We start from the raw sequence: 22,310 nt of genomic DNA, 5'->3' as shown, positions 1-22,310 counted from the left end.
GGGGGGAAAAAAAAAAAAAAAGCGAAGAGTTACATAAATTTGTACCTACACTTTCTTTTACCCCCCAGTTATAACAGAATTACAGTGTTAACTAAAGGAAAATGGAATCATACAATATAACATGTTATTGATACAGTACCTCCTGAAGCAATGTAAAATCCGCTGGGAGCATACTTTGCAACAGTAACTTGGTGAGCATGTTCAGTATAAATATCTGCAATTGCTGGATTCTAAACAGGAAAAAAAGTCAATGCAAAAATAAAACAAAATGAATAAAAAAAAAATAAAAACACTGCACAAAAACCATACTTTATGGAAAAAAAGGAGGAAAATCATCAAGTGAAAACAGATAGGTTTTACTTTTAACTAGACAAAATTACTTGCATCAGAGTAAAGCTGTATAAAACAGTTGCAGGGCTGCAAAGGTGCTGATAAACTACATTTGCGAGAAATCTCCCAAACTGGAAATGGATGACACACAAAACTACCGAGAATCTTCAAAAGAACAGGCTGACCCCCAAAACTGCAGAGAAGCAACATGAAAGTGGGTCCAAGAAGCAGTGTAGAGAGTAAAACTCTATTCTTTTAGGATTTGCAGAATTTTAAAAATGAGATGCAAGAATGCAGAAGTCAGGCAATAAACGTGCAGGTATTCCAACAATACAAGTTGTAAAATAAGTACCATACACACAGAAAAAGATTTGGGGATTTACCCCATATATTGTAAATTCTCTGCTGAAAAGTAGTGGATATGCCACCAAGGAATCTCTGAAGACCGAGTCCAGAACAGGACTAGACAGGAGAGGAAAGGGGTTGGTTTCTATAGGTAAAGGGAAAGAAGAGGAGGGTTCAAAGAATAGGCAGATATGAGGTCAGTAAGAGGGCGTGGTCTGAAGGCAGAAGTGAAACATGTTTGGCTTCAGGTAGTTTTTCCATCAGATGATCTGCAGAGGGGGTAAGAAAATACATCAGTGCATTTCATTACCCCTAACATGGCTTTCCATCTCTAGTTAAGCCCATTTTATAAAACAGTGGTGAGGAGGAAGCCATATTTGGTGGGATTTATGGTTGCTGTGGAGCTCACATTAAGTACCATCTTTAATCTGCAAGAAAGCCTCTAAAACAATGTGAAAAGGAGTTCTGTATAATGTGTCATTCCAGGACACATTTCAAATGTCTCTGCTGATTATGAATACTCAGTTATAGTAATAAGACACACACATCAGTACTTGAACTAAATCAGCTCTGTGAGAGAGGATACCTGACGGCTACAGCGGAACTGTTTACTAATAATTGGGAAAGAAAAAAAATTGATATAGTGCATTAAAAAGTTTTTATACATGCACAACACACACACATTTTAAATTCTTTAGAGTTACATACACATACTATATTGATAACAAGTCACTTAGCTTTCATAAACAAAAACTAGGAGATTAACCTTGGGCAACATTGACAGGAGGAAACAAACAAAGTATCCTTAGGTGCTGACAAAAATTACTACAGTTGAATTAATTAAGTTAGGTTTCTTGCTTCCCTGCTATCCGATTTCTATTAGCAAATGTTAAAGTCGTCATAAATCAGTATTGATCCTTTGGTTTCAACTGGAGATTCAAGCATTAACACTACAACAAATATTCATATATACATGGGAAAATTAAGACATACTTGTCCAGAGGCTCAGATCGATCAGCCGGCAATCTAAATCAGTCAATTTTCTTTTTATATATATATATATAAATAAAGTGTTGGTGATTGGTAAATTGGCCGATCACAAAAAAAAACAATATTTTCAGCCTCTTCTTTTCTAAACTTTATGGTAATTAATTTAGTTGTACTGCTCCTTTACTCAACGTAATACAGTAGTTGAGCCAGCACAGAGCGAATGTTACTTTAGAGCATGTCTGTCTCTCTCTTTTCTTTTTTCAGCAAACTTCCTGCAGTGCAGCAAGTAGAAAAAGTTGTTTTATCAGAGAGCAAGAGACACTGGAATATTAGCCATTAGGTAGTCGAATTTGAAAATCGGTGCTTAGTACACATTAGGCCTTTTTAAAGATCTGTATTGAGTTTATTTGTTGCTGCATGTCATACAGCATGTGCTTTGGTAATAAACAAGTACTACATAATTAAAATGGTAATCCATATTTATAATTACACCCCAAGAATTATGAATGTCTGGCACATGCACTAAATAAAAAAAAAAATTGTACAAATGTAGTAAGTGTATATTTTAAGAGCAAACAGCTTTAGTGCTATTAATGTTTTAAAACGATTAAAACCTATAAGTGCATTTATATTTAAGCAGTGTTTAATTACCAATATCAATTCATTGATTGTGTGAGAATATACAGTATATATATATATATATATATATATATATATATATATATATATATATATATATATATATATATATATATATATATATATATATATATATATATATATACACATACATACATACATACATACATACATACACACAGTGGGTACGGAAAGTATTCAGACCCCCTTCAATTTTTCACTCTTTCTCATATTGCAGCCATTTGCTAAAATCATTTAAATTAATTTTTTCCCTCATTAATGTACACACAGCACCCCATATTGACAGACAAAAAAAAGAATTTTTGAAATTGTTGCAGATTTATTAAAAAAGAAAAACTGAAATATCACATGGTCCTAAGTATTCAGACCCTTTGCTCAGTATTTAGTAGAAGCACCCTTTTGAGCGAATACAGCCATGAGTCTTCTTGGGAAAGATGCAACAAGTTTTTCACACCTGGATTTGGGGATCCTCTGCCATTCCTCCTTGCAGATCCTCTCCAGTTCTGTCAGGTTGGATGGTAAACGTTGGTGGACAGCCATTTTTAGGTCTCTCCAGAGATGCTCAATTGGGTTTTAGTCAGGGCTCTGGCTGGGCCATTCAAGAACAGTCACAGAGTTGTTGTGAAGCCACTCCTTCGTTATTTTAGCTGTGTGCTTAGGGTCATTGTCTTGTTGGAAGGTAAACCTTCGGCCCAGTCTGAGGTCCTTAGCACTCTGGAGAAGGTTTTTGTCCAGGATATCCCTGTACTTGGCCGCATTCATCTTTCCCTCAATTGCAACCAGTCGTCCTGTCCCTGCAACTAAAAAACACCCCCACAGCATGATGCTGCCACCGCCATGCTTCACTGTGGGGACTGTATTGGACAAGTGATGAGCAGTGCCTGGTTGTCTCCACACATACCTCAGTGCAAGACACATGACAGCCCGCATGGAGTTTGCTAAAAGACACCTGAAGGACTCTGAGATGGTGAGAAATAAGATTCTCTGGTCTGACGAGACCAAGATAGAACTTTTTAGCCTTAATTCTAAGCGGTATGTGTGGAGACAACCAGGCGACCGACTTTTATCCTCAATTTGTGTGCGCTCCATGTGTACATCAGGCATATAAGTGTAGGGAATGAGAACATCAAAGTGCCCATTCATAACATCTCCCGAAAACCTACGTTTTTTTTTATCCCCTGGAGTGCCTGTCCAAACTTGGAGTGTAGGACTCCATAATAATATATTTGAAACTCATAGGGGAACAACTCTCCCGCTGCCATTAGCTCAGAAATGGTACCATAAGTTTGAGACTTTGACATTTCAGTGAGATATTGAAGCTCATTTGTATAAGAGATTCCTGACGGCATCATTGTAAATGGCTGAAACCTTGACCAATTACTTAAAACATGTCGTACAATGTCAGCCCGAATCTATACCGCTAAAGACGGAGTTTCATGCACTAAATAAGCAATAGATGAGAATAAGCAAGCACCATCTCCCCTGATATTTACTACACGGTGAGGCATTTGTACTCCATCAACATTAATTATTTCCAGAGACATAATTTTGTCTATTTTTCCAGTGCATCGCACACAAAAGCAAGGGAACGATGGGAGCACCAGAACTCTGCTCACATCGGGTCGCTTCGTACCGCAAGCCACAAGTAGTAAGTCTGTGATAAGTGGAATACCGCTACGCTTTGCACTCACGGGACGGAAGGACAATCCCGACTGCTTTTATTTAGTGTCTTGATGATTCATATTCATTATATTATATTCATTGCTTATATAGGAGCCTTACAGTGTGAGATTTATTTCTTTTGTCCCGACACTTGGCATCTCTTGTTAATAACCAGTTTGTCAATATCAGGCTTGAAATCTTGTGCAGCTGCAACTTTTATGAGAGATGAAAGGTGCTCGACGGTAGCTTTCATTAACAAAAACAATTGCTCACAAAGGTAAGTGCTTCCGAATGTAGACAGTACTCTCGATGCCAACTTACGGATCTGCACATACGAGGGTGGCAGGTAAGCATACAAGCCTGGCACACCAACTTCGTTGTATTTTGCCTTCAAAATAGAATCTGACTGCACTTCAATCAATTCCATTTGGATATTCTCAGGCGCATTCTCAATGTTGTAAGAGTACAGCGCAATGCCCTGCATGTTTGTGTGAACTGAAATCACGAAAATGCTCACTGAATTCATTGCTCAGTAATTCAAGTTGGAAAACAAATCCTCCAAAAATCAAATTTTACTTTACTAAGTTTACTTCAAAGTTTATACTGTAAAATAAGCCGATATGCAAAAAGCCACCTGACCTACAATAATTTTACAAACTCAAAATCACAAAAATATGTTAATAAACAACTCACCAACTTCTCGCGTCTACTTCAGATCTTCAGCTGTAGTCTACACTAACTGTTCGTTACAATACTACCACAAAATTACATGAAACTAGAGCAAAAAAACGTGAAAATATGCGGGCTATTACTACTCGTGATGGTCAGTTCTGCCCAGTGGCCAGTCTCAGCAGCCCAGTCAGTAGTGTAGCCTGCCAGGGGAGGCTCTAGGCGGCCCTGGGTAGAGAAAGAATCGGTGGCCCCTTCGCCTGGCAATGTCAATACGGTATCTTATGCACGGCGGATTGCCACATCCGTTGTGGACACTGCATAGCCGCCTCGTGCTCATGACACGCTTCTATATACGCGTGTCCTTAACTTGAACACCAAGTGGCGGCCCATGATATTCTCATTACGGCAAAACATTATAATACTACATATAGCTTACTGCTCTGACTCTAGCGTACTAATTAACAAGAAACAGAATGTTTGTCGGCCACATTGCCGTCAGCTGTGTCGTTATTTTCTCTTTCTGTTTTATATTCAATATATATTGGCGTGGCGGCCCCTGGGATTTGGCGGCACTGTGCAGGTGCACAGTTTGCACATGCCTAAGGCCACCCCTGCTGCAGCCTAGCACTTCAGTTGTGACGCTGCGGCGCATTAACTTTGGTCAAGGCTCGTGGCTATACTAGCAGATGACGTTTCCGGTACCGTAATGCCATGGGAAAACGCGCTTTTGTCAGAAGGCAGAAGTAAGAAAAGTCAACAAGTAACACCGAAGATGCAGAATGATTCAATCACAAACGATAGTAATCATTTTGTACAAGTTCAGTGCTAACTAGGATCTGTCATGCGGGCCGCACAGATTTCTGTTGCGGGCCGCATGCGGCCCGGAGGCCGCGTGTTTGACATGCCTACCCTAAAGAATGCCCCGGGCTATGGGGAGTGGAGGAAAAAAAGATTCGAAGCAACCTACTAACCTGGGTAAACCCAGAAAATGGCCATGAACACAATGAGGGTGTTTCTTGAACTATGTTGCATTTGGGGCACAAAAGTCTACAAAAAATGCAAAATTATTATCACTGTAGAGCAAAATCTACAGTAGAACTTTTTTCTCATAAACAATAAGATGCTAGAATTTTGAGTGATAACAGATTGAGCAGTTACTTTTTAGGTGCATTCACACATAATGCAAAAATCACTAACTACAATTTACAGGTCATGGGTCTGTATGTGACTCTGAGACCCAATTACCCCCCCCCCCCCCCCCCCCCCAAAAAAAGTCCAGTGGTTCACAACTTTAGCTCTTGGGATCCTTTGTGGCTATATGTTTTTGTTCAAAACAAGTTCTGCTTTTCAAAATGACTCCTAGACTATGTAAGTAAGCGATTATTTCCCAGGAAACATTGTGATAGACCATGTCAGTCTGTCAACAAGTCAACCTCACTGGTCAAATTTTGTTGAAGTGTGGCACACTTATCCTTCAAGGAAATTTGTCTAAACAGTCCAATTTTTTTTAGATATCTTGAACAAACAAAATTTTGAAAATTCAAAATCTCCTATTAAAAAGCATTGGCAAAACTGAAAACTCGTCTCCCATAAAATAGAGAAGCATTCTGTGTGATTTCAACTATGAATTATTTTACTGTTTCAAATGTTACCTTGACAGCAGCTACACCAAGTTAAATTTTGGATATTTTCTTCTTTTTTCAACCTTTGAAAACCGCTATGGACATCAAACAGTTCCCCAAAAAGTTAATGAAATGCAGGTAGATAGTTACTTGCTGTAGTTATTCACTGTCAAAGAATAATTATGTGGGTGGGTGAACCTACCTTGGCAAGTCCAGCAAGGCAGGGCAAATCATTTCTGCTTTATGCAGTCTTCTTAGCCATCTCAAAACTCAGACTATTTTACTAATCCAAATTTCCAAGCTGTTTACAGATAAATTAAATGATCTTCCAAATTATAAAATGCAAGCAAGTAAAGCAAAAGGTTCTATAAGTGAAGTACCCTGTTGAGTGTTAGCCGTTATGCACAGAGTAAATAAACATTTACTTGGAATCAACCAGACAATAAACCAACCTTACATTTCCATTATCTGCAGTTTATAATAATTCAACATTTCACCGACACTGATTTACTAGGGTGACAAGCTCAAGCAAAGAAGGAATTTTTTACAAAGGTTTTGTCACTGTATGAATATGGAGTTTGTGTGCGTACGTAGGAATGGTCCCTCTGATGGACTGGAGTCCTGCCTAGGCCTGTTTTCAGACTTTTTCTCAGACTTGGTGAGATATGGATTGAGAAGGCTCTGGAACCTTCCTAGTGAACTCAGTCCATTGAGAGCTACAGTGCATGCACAGCCCTTAAACACACCTGAATATTACGCCATGTGTACATTTTCAAATTTAGAAGTGTTCTAATTTATGAGTCACTATAGAAATAATTAAACTAAGTTTGGTAACTTTTTTCAATTAAAATCTACTTAGCATTTATTTAATGTACGTATGTTACATGGGAATCATTTAGTGTTCTTTTTTATTACTTAAGTTTACAGTTTTCATTCATTATTTACTAATGAACACAATGTGGGGCTGACACCGAAGTAGGTGCAGCCTTTTAGCCTTAAGTAATGGAAACTGGAGGGAACAAAAACTTGTAGCAACATGGAATCACCAGGGGCCTCATGTATAACGCCATGCGTAGAACTCACACTATAACATGGCGTAAGCACAAAAGCGGGATTGTGCGTACGCACAGAAAAATCCAGATGCAGGAATCTGTGCGCGCGCATACTTTCACGTTCTTCCACTACATAAATCCCGATCGGCGTGAAAAGTAACGCACGTGCACGCGCCTTCTGTCCCGCCCCAACTCCTCCCAGAATTACGCCTCTTTCAATATGCAAATCAATATAAATAGCCTTCTGTGAAAAGACAATGGGAAAAGCACGGGGAAAATATACGAATTTCAGCGAATACCAAGTGGAGGAAAAGGAAAAACGTACTATTTGTTGGTTTAAGCAGTGGTATAATCAACAAAAGAAAGTTGATCGAGTGACAGAGTGTCGGAGAAACTCGAAGGCTCAACTTCACAAAGTCGCACAGTGCCCGAAATAAAAAAGAAATCACATATCAAAGTCGCCATGAAAAGGCGAGTCGTAGCCCACCGTCTGAGTGTCATATGAAAGCTTATCAGGGTACAGAAAAAAAAAATAGGCACACAGTGGGAAAAAAACACGAAATGTCAACTTTAATCTCGAAATTTCACGTAGTTTATTTTGCCATTAAAGTAGAACATCATAAACTTCATTTTAAAATCGTTTATTTTACTAGTTTCTCAAGTAGCACGTTAAATGCTTTGTTCTGTATTTGATCTTCTTTGTGCTCTATGTATATGAATCACTACGTGCTTCCGTTCTTTCTCTTTCTCCGACACAGAATCCATTTCATTCGTGATATTACAGCTCTCTGAATAATTAAAATACTGACATGTATACGTGATATCATTTTCATGATGATAGGAATGAAAGCATGTTATTAAACATGGGAACACGGTGGCGCAGTGATTGTTCATATCTCACGCAAGAGGCTTGCTGCGCCATGTGCGACCTTCGATGAAATAATTTATTACAGAAGTACTGTCTCTTTCAAACGTACTAACCTCCAATTCCTGTCCTTACTTTTCTTTCTCCAAATGACCAATCGCCACACAATCAGCTCTGTAATAGACGTTAAGCCATTTGTAAGCTTAGAACGCCGATTCTTCAAAACTTTTAAGGAACATCGAAATATCTTCGTAGTACATGTTTAATTATTCTATCCGTCTATCTTTCCAGTGTCGCGTCAGCACCAGCAAGAATACAACGCAATGCAGGAACAATCCCTGAGCTAGCTAGCGCTGCGGCACCGTGTCCTCACATGTTTAATTATTAACAATACAGATTATTTAAATGAAGTTAAAGTTTTATCTGTATAATATAATCAACATATTTTGCTGCATTTCATCTTAAAAATGAATGCCGTCATCATATGTAAATACGCACTTTATAAAGTGGCGCAGGTTGTGCAATATTATAACTGTAGTGCAAGTTTACAGTGAGGTGATTGTACTTATAAGTAAACAGTTATATAAGGAGCACTTGATGGACTGATTGAGTGCGTTTAGAGTTCTTGGGATGAAACCTTTTCTAAACCACGAAGTCCGTACTGGGAAGTCTCTATAAAGCGTTTTGCCATGGCTCAGGCAGCGTCTGCTTCATGCTGTATACCAATATTTCAGCTGCTGCTGTGATTCCCCACTCAGATACAGTGATATAAATACTCCGAGTAGTGCAGCGAGAGTAATATGGAAAAAGATGATCTGCTGTGGCAACCCTTAACGGGAGCAGCTGAAAGAAGAAGAAGAAGATGCAGTGAGAGTTACAATGCTAAAGCAGTTATGGTATTTGGAATACTATGGCTATTCCCTGGACCATTATATTGCTGCAGGTTAATTACAATCAGATGCATTACACTAATACACAATATACAGTTAGTTTCAGTGTATTTATAAAGCAGCGTCAGGAATGTGGATCTAAGAAAGAAAGGTGATCACACAGGAACAGTAGCACTGCTTTGACGCTGGGTGCCGCCAGTCTGCAAAACCGAGCGGAGAAATTGCGTACGCCAAGGTATGAGTTACCGTGGAAATGTGCGTGGCTTTACGCCAAGTTTAGGTTTTATACATCGCGATTTGAGCGTGGAAAGGTTCGTACGCAACATTTCTGTGCGTACGCACCGTTTATACATGAGGCCCCAGGACAGTTTGAGAGCTACTGCTATTGTAAAGAAAATTAATCCTCATTTTACCCTAATTTAAACAATTAATTGATTGGAATTCCAATCATGTAACTATCAAAAAAATATTCAGACTCATAGACAAGTATACTACTATATAAAATGAATGGAGTACACACCTGCAATTCTATTATGATTACAGTATTGCCATTTGATTGAACTAATTAAAGGCCAGTGTTTGACTAAGCTGCTTACATTGGGTTTGTAGACATTACATTTAATTTATATTGATAAACAACATATAAAAGTGGTCTTTTATTTATAGACTCACTTTTTAGAATATTAAAGTGCTTAGGATTACCTTTTTTTGTTAACATTTTGGAATACGAGAAAAAAAAAATTAGGTTGATTAGGACTTTTATAGATTCTACATTTTTTCTATTACATACATTTTTATAGACATTCCGTATTTTATGTCAGAATCATTGCGAGTCTCTGGAAACACAACAATTAGTTATTAAATATTCTTCAACATTGAAACAATTAAAGAATATTGGCAGGTGAAACACTGTAAATGCAATTATACATACATTTGTTTCTTCTAATATTTTTACCATTAATTATACACCTTTTACTGTTTAGTTATGCCTTTAATGTATTTTACAGGGTTTTTTATATAAACATTTACCATTTAAGAATTGGGAATGATTAAATGGTACATTATACAGTCAATATGAATTTTACTTATGCATTACTTGTTTCTTACCACTCTTATACTATATGATATACGCAGAAATAATGAAAGCAGTACGAACCCTATTTATTTTTGTTTTTCACTTTATCAAAACATATTTGTAGTCAATCACTACAACTGCTGAACTTAATAAACTTAATTATAGTTATATGGATAGTTTTATCAGTAGGTAAGTGGTTTTTGACTTTTACTGTAAGTGTGCGGCACAACCATTCATAAGATGTATTTGATAAAAGAAATAGGTTGTTACATGCATTTTCATGTCATCACTTCTACAAATAACAGATATAGCTTTTGTTTCTCTATATGCTTTTGAAAAAATGCTCATCAGATGCTCACAGTTGAAAATGGGGAGGTGGGGGGAGGGAAACCCCACACATCCTTGTTTAGTTTTTCCATTTTCCGATGCTTGTGATGTTTTATGGTGCACTGTCTATGAAACAAGTTAAGAGCTTTTCTAAACAACAGTATACGGCAGAGCAAACATTCAAATCCACTGGCAGAGCAATAACTTTGTATTTCCAAATCACCACAGGCTGACCAAGATTTTCAGTCAAAAATGCAGTAACTTTAGTATCGTGAATACATCAGACACCAGCAAAATAAGGACATGCATATCTGAAAGCCCTAATTTTTTTTTCAAAATCATAGACAGCACAAACCTGTTAGTAACGGGGAAGAGTAACCAGCCCGGTCACCTGTGTAGCTTTAAGAAGTGAGCAGAGTGGCAGCTTTGTCTGTCTGTCTTCTTCATGAGACTGTGATGGCAGTGTGTCGTGTCACCTTCGAACCCCCAACCCCCTAGTTTGTCCATTAGCAGTTCCTAACAATTTAGTAGGTGTGATGTGCTGTACTACACAAATAAATGTGATAGGACACTGAAGATGAATATGATTGGTAACCATTAATATACTTTGGACAAATTTTATGGATACAATCTATCCATTATCCAAACCGCTAAATCCGAACACAGGGTCACGGGGGTCTGCTGGAGCCAATCCCAGCCAACACAGGGCGCAAGGCAGGAACCAATCCTGGGCAGGGCGCCAACCCACCGCAGGACACACACACACACACACCAAGCACACACTAGGGCCGATTTCAGAATCGCCAATCCACCTAATCTGCATGTCTTTGGACTGTGGGAGGAAACCGGAGCACCTGGAGGAAACCCATGCAGACACGGGGAGAACATGCAGACTCCACGCAGGCAGGACCTAGGAAGCGAACCTGGGTCTCCTTACTGCGAGGCAGCAGCGCTACTACTGCACCACCGCGCCGCATGGATACAATCAGTAAATGTAAAGAACATTAAAGAGGGTCTTTGCAGAAAACCAAATTGTCATTGCAAGTTACATGTAACACATTTTGAATATGGATGACACAGGCTACATTAAAGTGACACACCTGGTCTACATGAAAGAATTCTGCTCCCAGCAGATCAAAATTTATTTTTTTTATATAAATTTGGCACATTTATTCAAAGTTTCAGTTTAAAAAGATCTATAGGACTTCAATTATGGATTATGCTAATGTTCTAAATTTAACTTGAAAGAGGTTACTTCAACATGTATATTGTCCCTTTTTACTTGTCCAACACCCTTCCAAAATAAATGGGTTATCATACTAGCAGATAAAAAAAAAAAAAAACCACAATAAGCTCACTATTCATAGTAAAATCAGAAAGGCTAGCGACTAACTCCACAGCAGAAAGATAAGGAAATAATTTGAGATTACTTTAAATTTACCCACCAAGAGTAGAACACCTCGTGACCCTGTGTTCGGATTCAGCGGGCTGGATAATGGATGGATGGATGAAGAGTAGAACACAGACAATTCACTTGCTCAGTTTTTTCACAAAGATATGAAGTCATAGGAACACATAACATGTAAACTCCCAACTCTACATAGTATTTAATAAAAAATTTTTTAAAAAGTGCTCCTTTTTCAGAGTTAATGCAACTGTGCACATACACCCTCCTTTACAAGTTATCGAGATGACTAAAAGATGCTTAATAACCTAGAACACAAAGCACTAAGTAAAGAAAAAAATGTTTAGCCAATTTGATGTACTGTATGTGACGTATGCCATCTCAAAAGCAATTTTTAACCAAACACCTTAAAGCTAAAAGAAAAAAACACCTGGGTGCAGAACGAGTCCTACTTTATTAAACAGACTGTTAGACACCACTCATATACAAGATACCATGCGTCTTCATCAACACCTTGAAATTACAGCCATGTTTTGCTGGAAAATCTTTTCTACTGATGCAGGTGAAAGACAACTCTTTGGTAGTGCAACAAAACACTTAAATAAGATTACTATTAATGTAAATTTTAACTTATCTAATTGATGTGGTCAGCAGTGAAGTGTAGACAGAATTCATACTGTACAGAAAACTCAACACAAATTAATCACAACACTCATTAGAACCTATCCTGATATATAGTTTAACATATGTACAAACCTCTGTGTGAAAAACAGAAGAAACAACTGTGCATATGCGAGTAGAGAAGTAATGTTACATGCTCAAACTGACAAGACCCATACAGAATTACAAGCAACAAGGCCATACCAAGTATGTATAGAAGCACGAGGGAATAATCACAAATCAATAAGTGAATGTTGGCTTTCCACTTATGAAAACAAGAAGGAAAAAAAAAAAAACACCATTCACATCCTTTTATCTCCTGATATGTTGTTCTTAATGGTTAAGTAAGAATTTTTGAAACTTTTTTCAGGTAGTGTGCAGACAGGCAATATGAATTCCTGATGGTTATGAGGAATAGGTACAACTTGTACAAATAATCTTGCATTGTTAAATATTCATGAAACATCACAGCTTTATCCAGCAACTCTTATGTCACAAATCTGGTTTACATACACTTTTAAAAAAAAAAAAAAAAAAAAATAAGCACTTGATATGGACTGGACAGTAAAATTCACGTCCGCTTATAAAACTGTTTGATGCAGGAAAAGGTTTCTTATGCCCAATGAATTAACAAAACAAAAATTGGTTACACAAAATAATTCAATAAATGTGAAAGATTTCACAGAAGGACTTGAAAATTCCCATACACTGAAAACCTAAAGGAAAAATAACAAAAATGTATAGTTATGACATGTTTTACTCCTGTCCCCAAGTCTCTAATAGTTTGAATCCTTAGTTTTGGACACTATCTGCACAGAGTCTGAACCTACTCCCCATGTCTGTGCAGGTGTTTTTCCAATGCAAGACACTGTGTGTGTTTGTTTGCGATTCTGCCGTAAATTAAACTGGTTCCTGTCTAAAGCTACCTCCTTCCTTACAAGCAATATTAATAGGGATAGACTCCTGTTCCAGACACTCTAAACTGGGCAAAGAAATTACACATGATGGATTAATATTTAATGATTCCTAAGATCAACACTCATTGTTTACATAAAAAGAGATACATTCTATATAACAATTTTGCCATATTCACTTATTTTCACCTCAAAATTTCCATTTACTAACATTGTTACTGAGAAATTCAAATAAAACATTGATTTAAACTAAAGTAAAAGTGTATCCCTTTACTTCAAAGACAAGATGTGGGAGACAATCCACGAACAGAAGCAACATCCTAAGATTTCTGAGTAACCCTAAACATAATATGTACAGTATTTTGTTAATACAACCACAAGTGAAAACCCAAATTGGATGGAACTGCACTTACAACACTACGTGATACTTACTGAACAAATGGATTTGTGGGCCACTTCAAGTATGATTTCATACTTTATTTCCACCTACACGTTATACTGTGCAAGAGATTATTCCAATCACACCGAGTTATGTACCTACTATGCTTCCAAAACTGTGTTTTCAGGTTGTGAGTAAAAATTACAATAAGCACCACTGTGCACCATTTGCAAAAACAATGAAATGCTTTCAAAACTGTACACACGACCATGGTAATTTATTCCTGACAAATGCTACCTCAAAATAATGCACAGCTGTTTCCCAGACTTTAACAAAAACATTAAATGTATAACTTACTAAGGGAACAGTACATTAAATCAGCTAATAAAGTCACAACAACAAATCAAATCTTGGAACTTTAGTCAACTCTAAAACACGCAACACTCTATCAATTCTCCGAATTTTACTCAGAATTTATCCCTATGTACATTCAGGCCTTGTTATTTATTGAATATTACATTAGTGATTATATTGTACTGCATTTTGGGCGCTATATAAAGCATCTAGTAATAATGTTTGCTGTTAAATGTAATGCACAAAAAAAAAAAATTAATGTTTTGATGGAATGGTGTTGTGACTAATAACTGGCCCAGTCAAGTCTACATGGAGTTTGTACCTACCTAAAGAAGGGCAAGTTAGTTTATGTGATATGACTCAATGTGGGCGTTTCTCCAAATATTGTGTGCGCTGCAATGGAAGGGATGCAATCCAGGACTAGTTAATAACTTACATTCAATGCAGCCATATTATTATTCATAGTGGAGGAATAACTTCTAACAATCAATGCGCTCTCCAATCAATAAAGAAATATACCACAACAGTATGATCAAAACATCACTCAGGCATTTTCAAATCTTAGTTGGAAGCAGCAGCTTTACAGAACCAGTATCCTGGATTTGAATCATAAATCCTACACCTGGGTATTGGATTTTCTTCCAGATACCCGTTTTTTTTTTTTTTTTTTTTTTTTTTTTTTTTAAACTTTCCTCACTACCACATCCCAACAGACATGCAGGTTAGGTTAATTGCCAACTCTAAATTGTGTGGGTATGTTCACTACATTTGACTGCACTATGTCCAGGGCTTTTTTTCACTCTAACATGGATTAAAATGGGCAAAATAGCATGTATCTATGGGAACCAAAACTGAAGATTATAAAATATACTCATAACTATCTGTGAGGAATAGAAAAGTACCTGAATTGTAATATCTATTTGCTAACCTTATAAAACTGCACATCACACGTGGATAATTGTCTATACAATACTCGCTTTTCCATACTATATCCAGCCCAAGCATGAGGACACAATGCAGATGGTGTGCCTGGATGGAATTCTAGTCTACTGCAAGACATTCACTCAGACAGTGGACAAATTTACAGGTTCCTGTTTATTTAACCGGAAAGGTGCTATATAAATAAAATGCATTATTATTATTAACAACAATTCTGTGGACTGTTGAAGGAAACTTGACGTTTGCTGTGCTGCTTTGGCTAATATTGTTCTATGATTCCACCAAGACAAGCCCAATAAACAATTTCCATAACAGAGGTACTGTACTTACATTCTGGAAATCAGATCTTAAAAATAAAGAACATATGCTTGATTTTTAGTGTTAAGATCTGCTTTTTCTTTAAAACTCAGCATTAAATCAGGGATCCTAATGTGCGTTTCTAAACAAGACAGCCAACCCAGCCCAATTCACTATTTCCAGACATGGAGTGTTTCAGGAAGTTGAAGATGAGCATACAAATAAAAACAGTATACTTACATCAATGTTCCTAATTATAACACATTTGCCATTGGTGTAGAGAAAGTTGTTTCCTTTGGGATCTCCACCGAGGACTTTGGAAACTCCCCTCTCAACCTGAGGGAGGCTGGCAAACACTTTACCTTAGGCAACAACAAAAAAAATCTGTATTATTAATTGGTTGTATTAATATTAGATGTTGATAATTATAAACTACTTAACGTAAAAAATACAGGTGGATTAAGACAGCCAGGTTTTCATCTTTTACGCCACCTGAATTCCTGTCGGGGCCGCGCCTGTTACGACATGCTTTTCAAAACGACTGTTAAGGCAAATACACCAAATACAGTAAACAGCTGTACATTACAGACTTGAGATTAACAGCGGAAACGGTATGGGGACATAAAGAAAATATTGTCTACTGATATGCATTACAAAGTTAAATAAAATCCCTATACCAGAACAAGTCATCAGAATGAGTAAGAGCCTGTTCTTGCTTCCAAGAAATGTACGTAAAAATTCAGAAGCCAGGCAAGCCAGAATCATACGAACGGTTTTACTAGATTTTCATCATCCAAAATGCCTACCTCAACGATCGAGGCAGTAGCTGTATAGTCTTAAGTTTTAAATATTTTAACGTAAAACCCTGACTAATCAGAGCTGATGAAACACTAGAGGTTTGAGCACGAAACCGGGTACACCCAAACCGCCCTTCTGTCCATTCTAAAACCAACACGAACTGAGAAGAGCGAGTGAGGTTCCTCAAGCGCTTCCCAAACGACAGATCACTACTAGGATGTGGACTATGAAAGCAATGTCCACAAAAAAATATTGCTTACTGAGTTCATAGGGCATAGTGGCAGGGTTTCGTTCGACTTTCTTTCCACAAAGTCTCCAGTTGTTGCCAATGAATGAACAACAAGCCTCCCTTGAGCCCACAGATCGTCACAGTCGGTCGCGCTAAACCCTGCCGCCGAACAGCTCGCCGAAGAAACCCGGAAGCCTGCGCCAATCGGTCTGCGCAGTAGTTTGACCATATATAGTCAAGTACTGTCAGGCTGAAACAGCTGTCGTTCTCGGGCCGACCCGAATCAGGAAGTGACGTAACCAAGGGCCCGCCTCTAAGGCCCACCTTCTTCAGGTTTAGGGTACACAAACATTAGCCTAAAATTTTATGAGACGAAAGGTGGTGCGTTGACAGCCTAAGGAGGTTTTGCGTTTTTTTTTTTTAAATAAGTGATATTTACATATCGATTCCCTTCGTTCAGCATTCGTTTTAGTCTATGACAAGAGCAGAAGGCAATGTAATGACATGTACGCTTTAAACATGTATTGCTGAGATCACGAGTGTTAGTTAAGAAAATGACTTTATTTGGCCTTTTACGAGATTCTGAGGGGAATCGTCAGTTTGCTGGTATCTTCAACATATGTTAGCACGCAACGACAGTAATGAATCTTATTCTATGATTTCAATATTTTTGCAACTAAGTGATAGCAGAGAGTTCAGGATAAACAAAAATAAAAAATTGAATATGTAAGGTCACTGGCATCCAGTTCAGGGTTGCATTCTCTTGTGACCAGTGAATTCAATGAGTACGTCTGAGAATGCTGTGCTATATTAGATAGATAGATAGATAGAACTGGCTTTGCTTCCAGGAGTAATTGGCTTTTTACCGATGTTAAATAAATAAGTATCCACCAGAATGACTAAAAACAAAGTACAGTAAACTGAAATGAAAGAAAACTTGTTACTTGGCAGTTATAGTAGCAGTGAAGCATTATGCAGGCATATTGCTGTTTATATAAAGGAGCCCCAGTAGCATTTCTTAATACACTTCTGTTGAATAATTTGTTGGATGAAGCTAGTCGATGAATAAATTTACATGCACTTTAATCAGGGCCGGATTTATATGAAAAGAGGCCCTAGGCTGTTCCACTTATGAGGCCCTTTCACCTTCCATTTTTAAGTTTGTAAATTACATGAGAGATAATAAAATTTTGCTAACAATTTGAATGTAGGCCCCTCTTGATCTTGAGGCCCTAGGCTGAAGCCTAGTTAGCCTATAGGAAAATCCGGCCCTGACTTTAATCACCTGATTATTCACAGAAATCTAGTTCCAGAAATGCCATGTACACCCTTTGTGGCAAGAAACCGGGAATTTGGTCTCTAAGAATACCAAGTTACCACACATTGACGTCTCTGCATGGAACCTGGTTACGTGGCCATGTGTAACCATAAGTGGGTTGCAGGTAGGATTTAGGAGTCTCTTTTTGTAGCACACTTTTGGCTCGCGTATGTCAGTACCAGAGGTGCACGTTTGGTTACAGGATCCAGACTTATCACATCGCTCATCTTACAAATGCACTTCTTGATAACCTGAAAGTTTCCCTCCATTCATTGTCGGTAAACTCATTCAAAATAACTCTGTCCCAGTCTTTTCTTCATACACACATCCAACAGCCATGAGCAGAAAACGGTAAAAGCATCTACATAGATACATTTCCTGAGACAAATGCTTAGATAATTGCTTTATTTCTTCTCCTGCTGAAATACGTAAGTTGTCTTGGTATTATAGAAGTCATTACCTTTATGTTGATGAATTGAAAGCACAGTGCTAATTTCAGCAGCACAATTTCGGGAGCAGCGTTGTGGGTAATTTGTTAAAAGTAACGTGTTACATAGTTACTTTTTGAAGTAATGAATATCCTAACTCTGCGGTGGGCTGGCGCCCTGCCCGGGGTTTGTTTTCTGCCTTGCGCCCTGTGTTGGCTGGGATTGGCTCCAGCAGACCCCTGTGACCCTGTATTAGGATATAGTGGGTTGGATAATGGATGGATGGAATATCCTAACTCAATACTTATTTTTTTCAAGTAAATACACCTGCTTTGTTATTGTCCCAGCAGCAGTGTGTGTGAGGTAAGAAGCATACCTGCCGGCACGCTGATCCTTTGCAGGGCTCATACTAACAGTCAAGAAGAAAAGAGTGTGCTGCATGCAATCCAGTAACAGATACATGTTAGTGTGTCAAAGAGAGGATGTTTGGCATTGCTTATAATGGCACTAAGTTTTCTTGTCATTCCTTCGCTACTACTTCCCGGGGGTGTGTCATATATCATCGGACTAATCAGCAGACAGAGATGCAAGTACCTGTGGGAAGCATAAAGGAGGAGGATTCGCTCTGTATGTTAATACACGGTGGTGTAACTCTGGACATGTTAACGTCAAAATCTCCACTTGCTGCAGGGACATTGAACTGTTGGCCGTAAGTTTGCGTCCCTATTACTTGCCCAGAGAGTTTGGACACGTCATTGTGGTTATCGTTTACATTACACCTCGGGCGGACGTGGAGTCAGCGAGTGACATCATCCATTCTGCTATTGCTAAATTACAAACGCAGCACCCAGAGGCGCTTGTGCTAATCGCTGGAGACTTTAACCATGTGACGCTGGACAAAACATTACCTGCATTCTCCCAGTATGTGGACTGTAACACCCGGGGAAATAAGACTATTGATTTACTGTATGCAAACATTAAAGACGCATACAGCGCCACCCTGCTGCCTGCGCTTGGGAAAGCAGATCATAACCTGGTTCTGCTTCAGCCTCACTATAAACCAAAAGTGAGAGTCATACCTGTAACCACACGATCATTCAGGAAGTGGACCCCGGAGGCTGAGAATACTCTGAGAGAATGCTTTGGAACTACAGACTGGGATATCCTGCAGGGATCACATAGTGAGAACATTGAGGAGGTTGTTGACTGCACTACTGACTACATCAACTTCTGTATGGACATTGTAGTTCCAGTAAGAACTGTACGCTGCTATGCTAACAACAAGCCATGGATTACAAGTGACATCAAGGGCCTTTTGAACCAGAAGAAAAGGGCTTTTAAAGACGGTGATCAGCATGAGCTCAAGCGCGTGCAGAAGGAACTTTGAGTCCAGCTCAGGGCGGCGAAGGAGCAGTACAGGAGAAAGCTGGAGCAGAAGTTGCAGAATAACAGCATAAAGGAAGTGTGGGATGGGATGAAGATCATCACTGGCTGCAGCTCAAAGCGGGGTACCACCATCGAGAGAGACATGAAGAGAGCAAATCAAATGAACAACTTCTTTAACAGGTTTGACCACCCTAACCCACTCTCACTCTCACCTCGAAGTACTGCACCCTCCACACATCCTTCTGCTGATACCAGCATAGGAGAGACATCCCCACCCATAATTACAACAGCGCAAGTGAGCAGAGAGCTGAGGAGACTTCGTGCCAGTAAAGCAGCGGGTCCAGATGGAGTATCGCCACGACTGCTGAAGGTCTGTGCATCGGAGCTGGGAGGTCCTCTACAGCACATCTTCAACCTGAGCCTGGAACAGGGGAGAGTCCCGAGGCTTTGGAAAACATCTTGTATCACCCCAGTCCCAAAGGTATCACGTCCTAGTGAGCTGAATGACTTTCGGCCTGTTGCTCTGACATCACATGTGATGAAGACCATGGAGAGGCTGCTGCTTCACCACCTTAGGCCACAGGTTCAACACGCCCTCGACCCTCTGCAGTTTGCATATCAGGAGAAGGTGGGAGCGGAAGATGCCATCATCTATATGCTACACCGATCCCTCTCTCACTTGGACAGAGGCAGTGGTTCTGTAAGAATTATGTTTCTAGACTTCTCTAGCGCCTTCAACACAATCCAACCTCTGCTCCTTAGGGACAAGCTGACAGAGATGGGATTAGATTCATACCTAGTGGCATGGATCGTGGACTATCTTAAAGACAGACCTCAGTATGTGCGTCTTGGGAACTGCACGTCTGACATTGTGGTCAGCAACACAGGAGCGCCACAAGGGACTGTACTTTCTCCGGTCCTGTTCAGCCTATATACATCGGACTTCCAATACAACTCGAAGTCCTGCCATGTGCAAAAGTTCGCTGATGACACTGCTATCATGGGCTGCATCAGGAATGGGCTGGAGGAGGAGTATAGGGACCTAATCAATGACTTTGTTAAATGGTGCGACTCAAACCACCTACAACTGAACACCAGCAAAACCAAGGAGCTGGTGGTGGATTTTAGGAGGCCCAGACCCCTCATAGACCCCGTGATCATCAAAGGTGACTGTGTGCAGATGGTGCAGACCTATAAATATCTGGGAGTGCAGCTGGATGATAAATTAGACTGGACTGCCAATACTGATGCGCTGTGCAAGAAAGGACAGAGCCGGCTATACTTCCTTAGAAGGCTGGCGTCCTTCAACATCTGCAATAAGATGCTGCAGATGTTCTATCAGACAGTTGTGGCGAGCGCCCTCTTCTACGCGGTGGTGTGCTGGGGAGGCAGCATTAAGAGGAAAGACGCCTCACGCCTGGACAAACTGGTGAGGAAGGCAGGCTCTATTGTTGGCATGGAGCTGGACAGTTTAACATCTGTGGCAGAGCAAAGGGCGCTCAGCAGGCTCCTATCAATTATGGGGAATCCACTGCATCCACTGAACAGTATCATCCCCATACAGAAGAGCAGCTTCAGCGACAGACTGCTGTCACTGTCCTGCTCCACTGACAGATTGAGGAGATCGTTCCTCCCCCAAACTATGCGACTCTTCAATTCCACCCGGGGGGGGGTAAACGTTAACATTTAACATTATACAAAGTTATTGTCTGTTTTTTTCACCTGCATTATTATCATTCTTTAATTTAATATTATTTATTGTATCAGTATGCTGCTGCTGAAGAATGTGAATTTCCCATTGGGATTAATAAAGTATCTATCTATCTATCTATCTATCTATCTATCTATCTATCTATCTATCTATCTATCTATCTATCTATCTATCTATCTATCTATCTATCTATCTATCTATCTATCTAATGTGAAATTCTACTCCATACTTCTAGAATTTTTATTTTTATATTGTATTGAGGATTTATTCTGTTCTATGTATTGTACTGTACAGCTCAGAATTAAAAGACAATGAGTAAAATGACAAACTAGAACTTCATAAAGACGTTTACAAACGTTGACGCTAAACACATGCAGAGCAGGTTAGAGACTATGAAACCAGTGAAATTAGAAAGGCACAAAAAAAAAAAAAAAAAAAAAAAACGGCGCTATACCATGTGGAGAAAGTTAAAGGATATGAAAGTAGGAAAATTAGAAAATATAAAAAAAGAAAGTAAAGATCACAGTAGCGCAAACAAACAAACTGCCTTATTTAACTATGCACAAGTCTAACTTTGCACAATAATTACTACACTATTGCACCTTAACACTTAATTCTACTTTATTCACATACCGGTAATTTTACTTATTTATTATGTTCTACTATACTGTTATCTTTCAATCTATGACTTTTTGTTAATTTAACTGATATTCTTCTAACTTTGCACAGTTTTTGATAAGCAGATCAGGATGCATTTCACTACGTGTTGTCCTGTATAACTATGCATGTGACAAATAAAGAATCTTGAGAATTTCAAAAACGGAGTTTGCCGCACATGCATTTATTGGTTACTTTGTTAGTGTATATATATTTATCTGTCTGCTTATTTAAAAAGCTACATTTACCCCAGGAGTCAAAAACGTTCTGTATAGCCCTTGTACAAAAACCTAGACAAAAGCTGGGGTATCACCTTGGTAACCCCATGTACCTTTGGAACTGTGA

The 22,310-nt window shown here is 38.8% G+C and overlaps 1 protein-coding gene across 1 annotated transcript in view; it reads right to left on the bottom strand.

Annotated features, from left to right (window-relative positions):
• The window catches only part of wdr1 (WD repeat domain 1), a 60,797-nt gene extending 44,117 nt beyond the window's left edge, over positions 1–16,680 (bottom strand). Inside the window, exons 1-3 of the mRNA XM_028801818.2 lie at positions 16,497–16,680; positions 15,679–15,800; positions 140–230 (exon numbers count right to left, since the gene is read on the bottom strand). Of these exons, the coding sequence (XP_028657651.1) occupies positions 140–230; positions 15,679–15,800; positions 16,497–16,512 (229 nt within the window). The 5' untranslated portion in view covers positions 16,513–16,680. The remainder of the gene's footprint in view (positions 1–139; positions 231–15,678; positions 15,801–16,496) is intronic.
• Between the last annotated feature and the right edge of the window lie 5,630 nt (positions 16,681–22,310).

This window comes from Erpetoichthys calabaricus, chromosome 5 (assembly GCF_900747795.2).
Source record: "Erpetoichthys calabaricus chromosome 5, fErpCal1.3, whole genome shotgun sequence".
Lineage (NCBI taxonomy): Eukaryota > Metazoa > Chordata > Cladistia > Polypteriformes > Polypteridae > Erpetoichthys > Erpetoichthys calabaricus.
The sequence above is the reverse complement of the archived record's forward strand: the minus strand, read 5'-3'. Positions and strand labels throughout refer to the sequence as shown.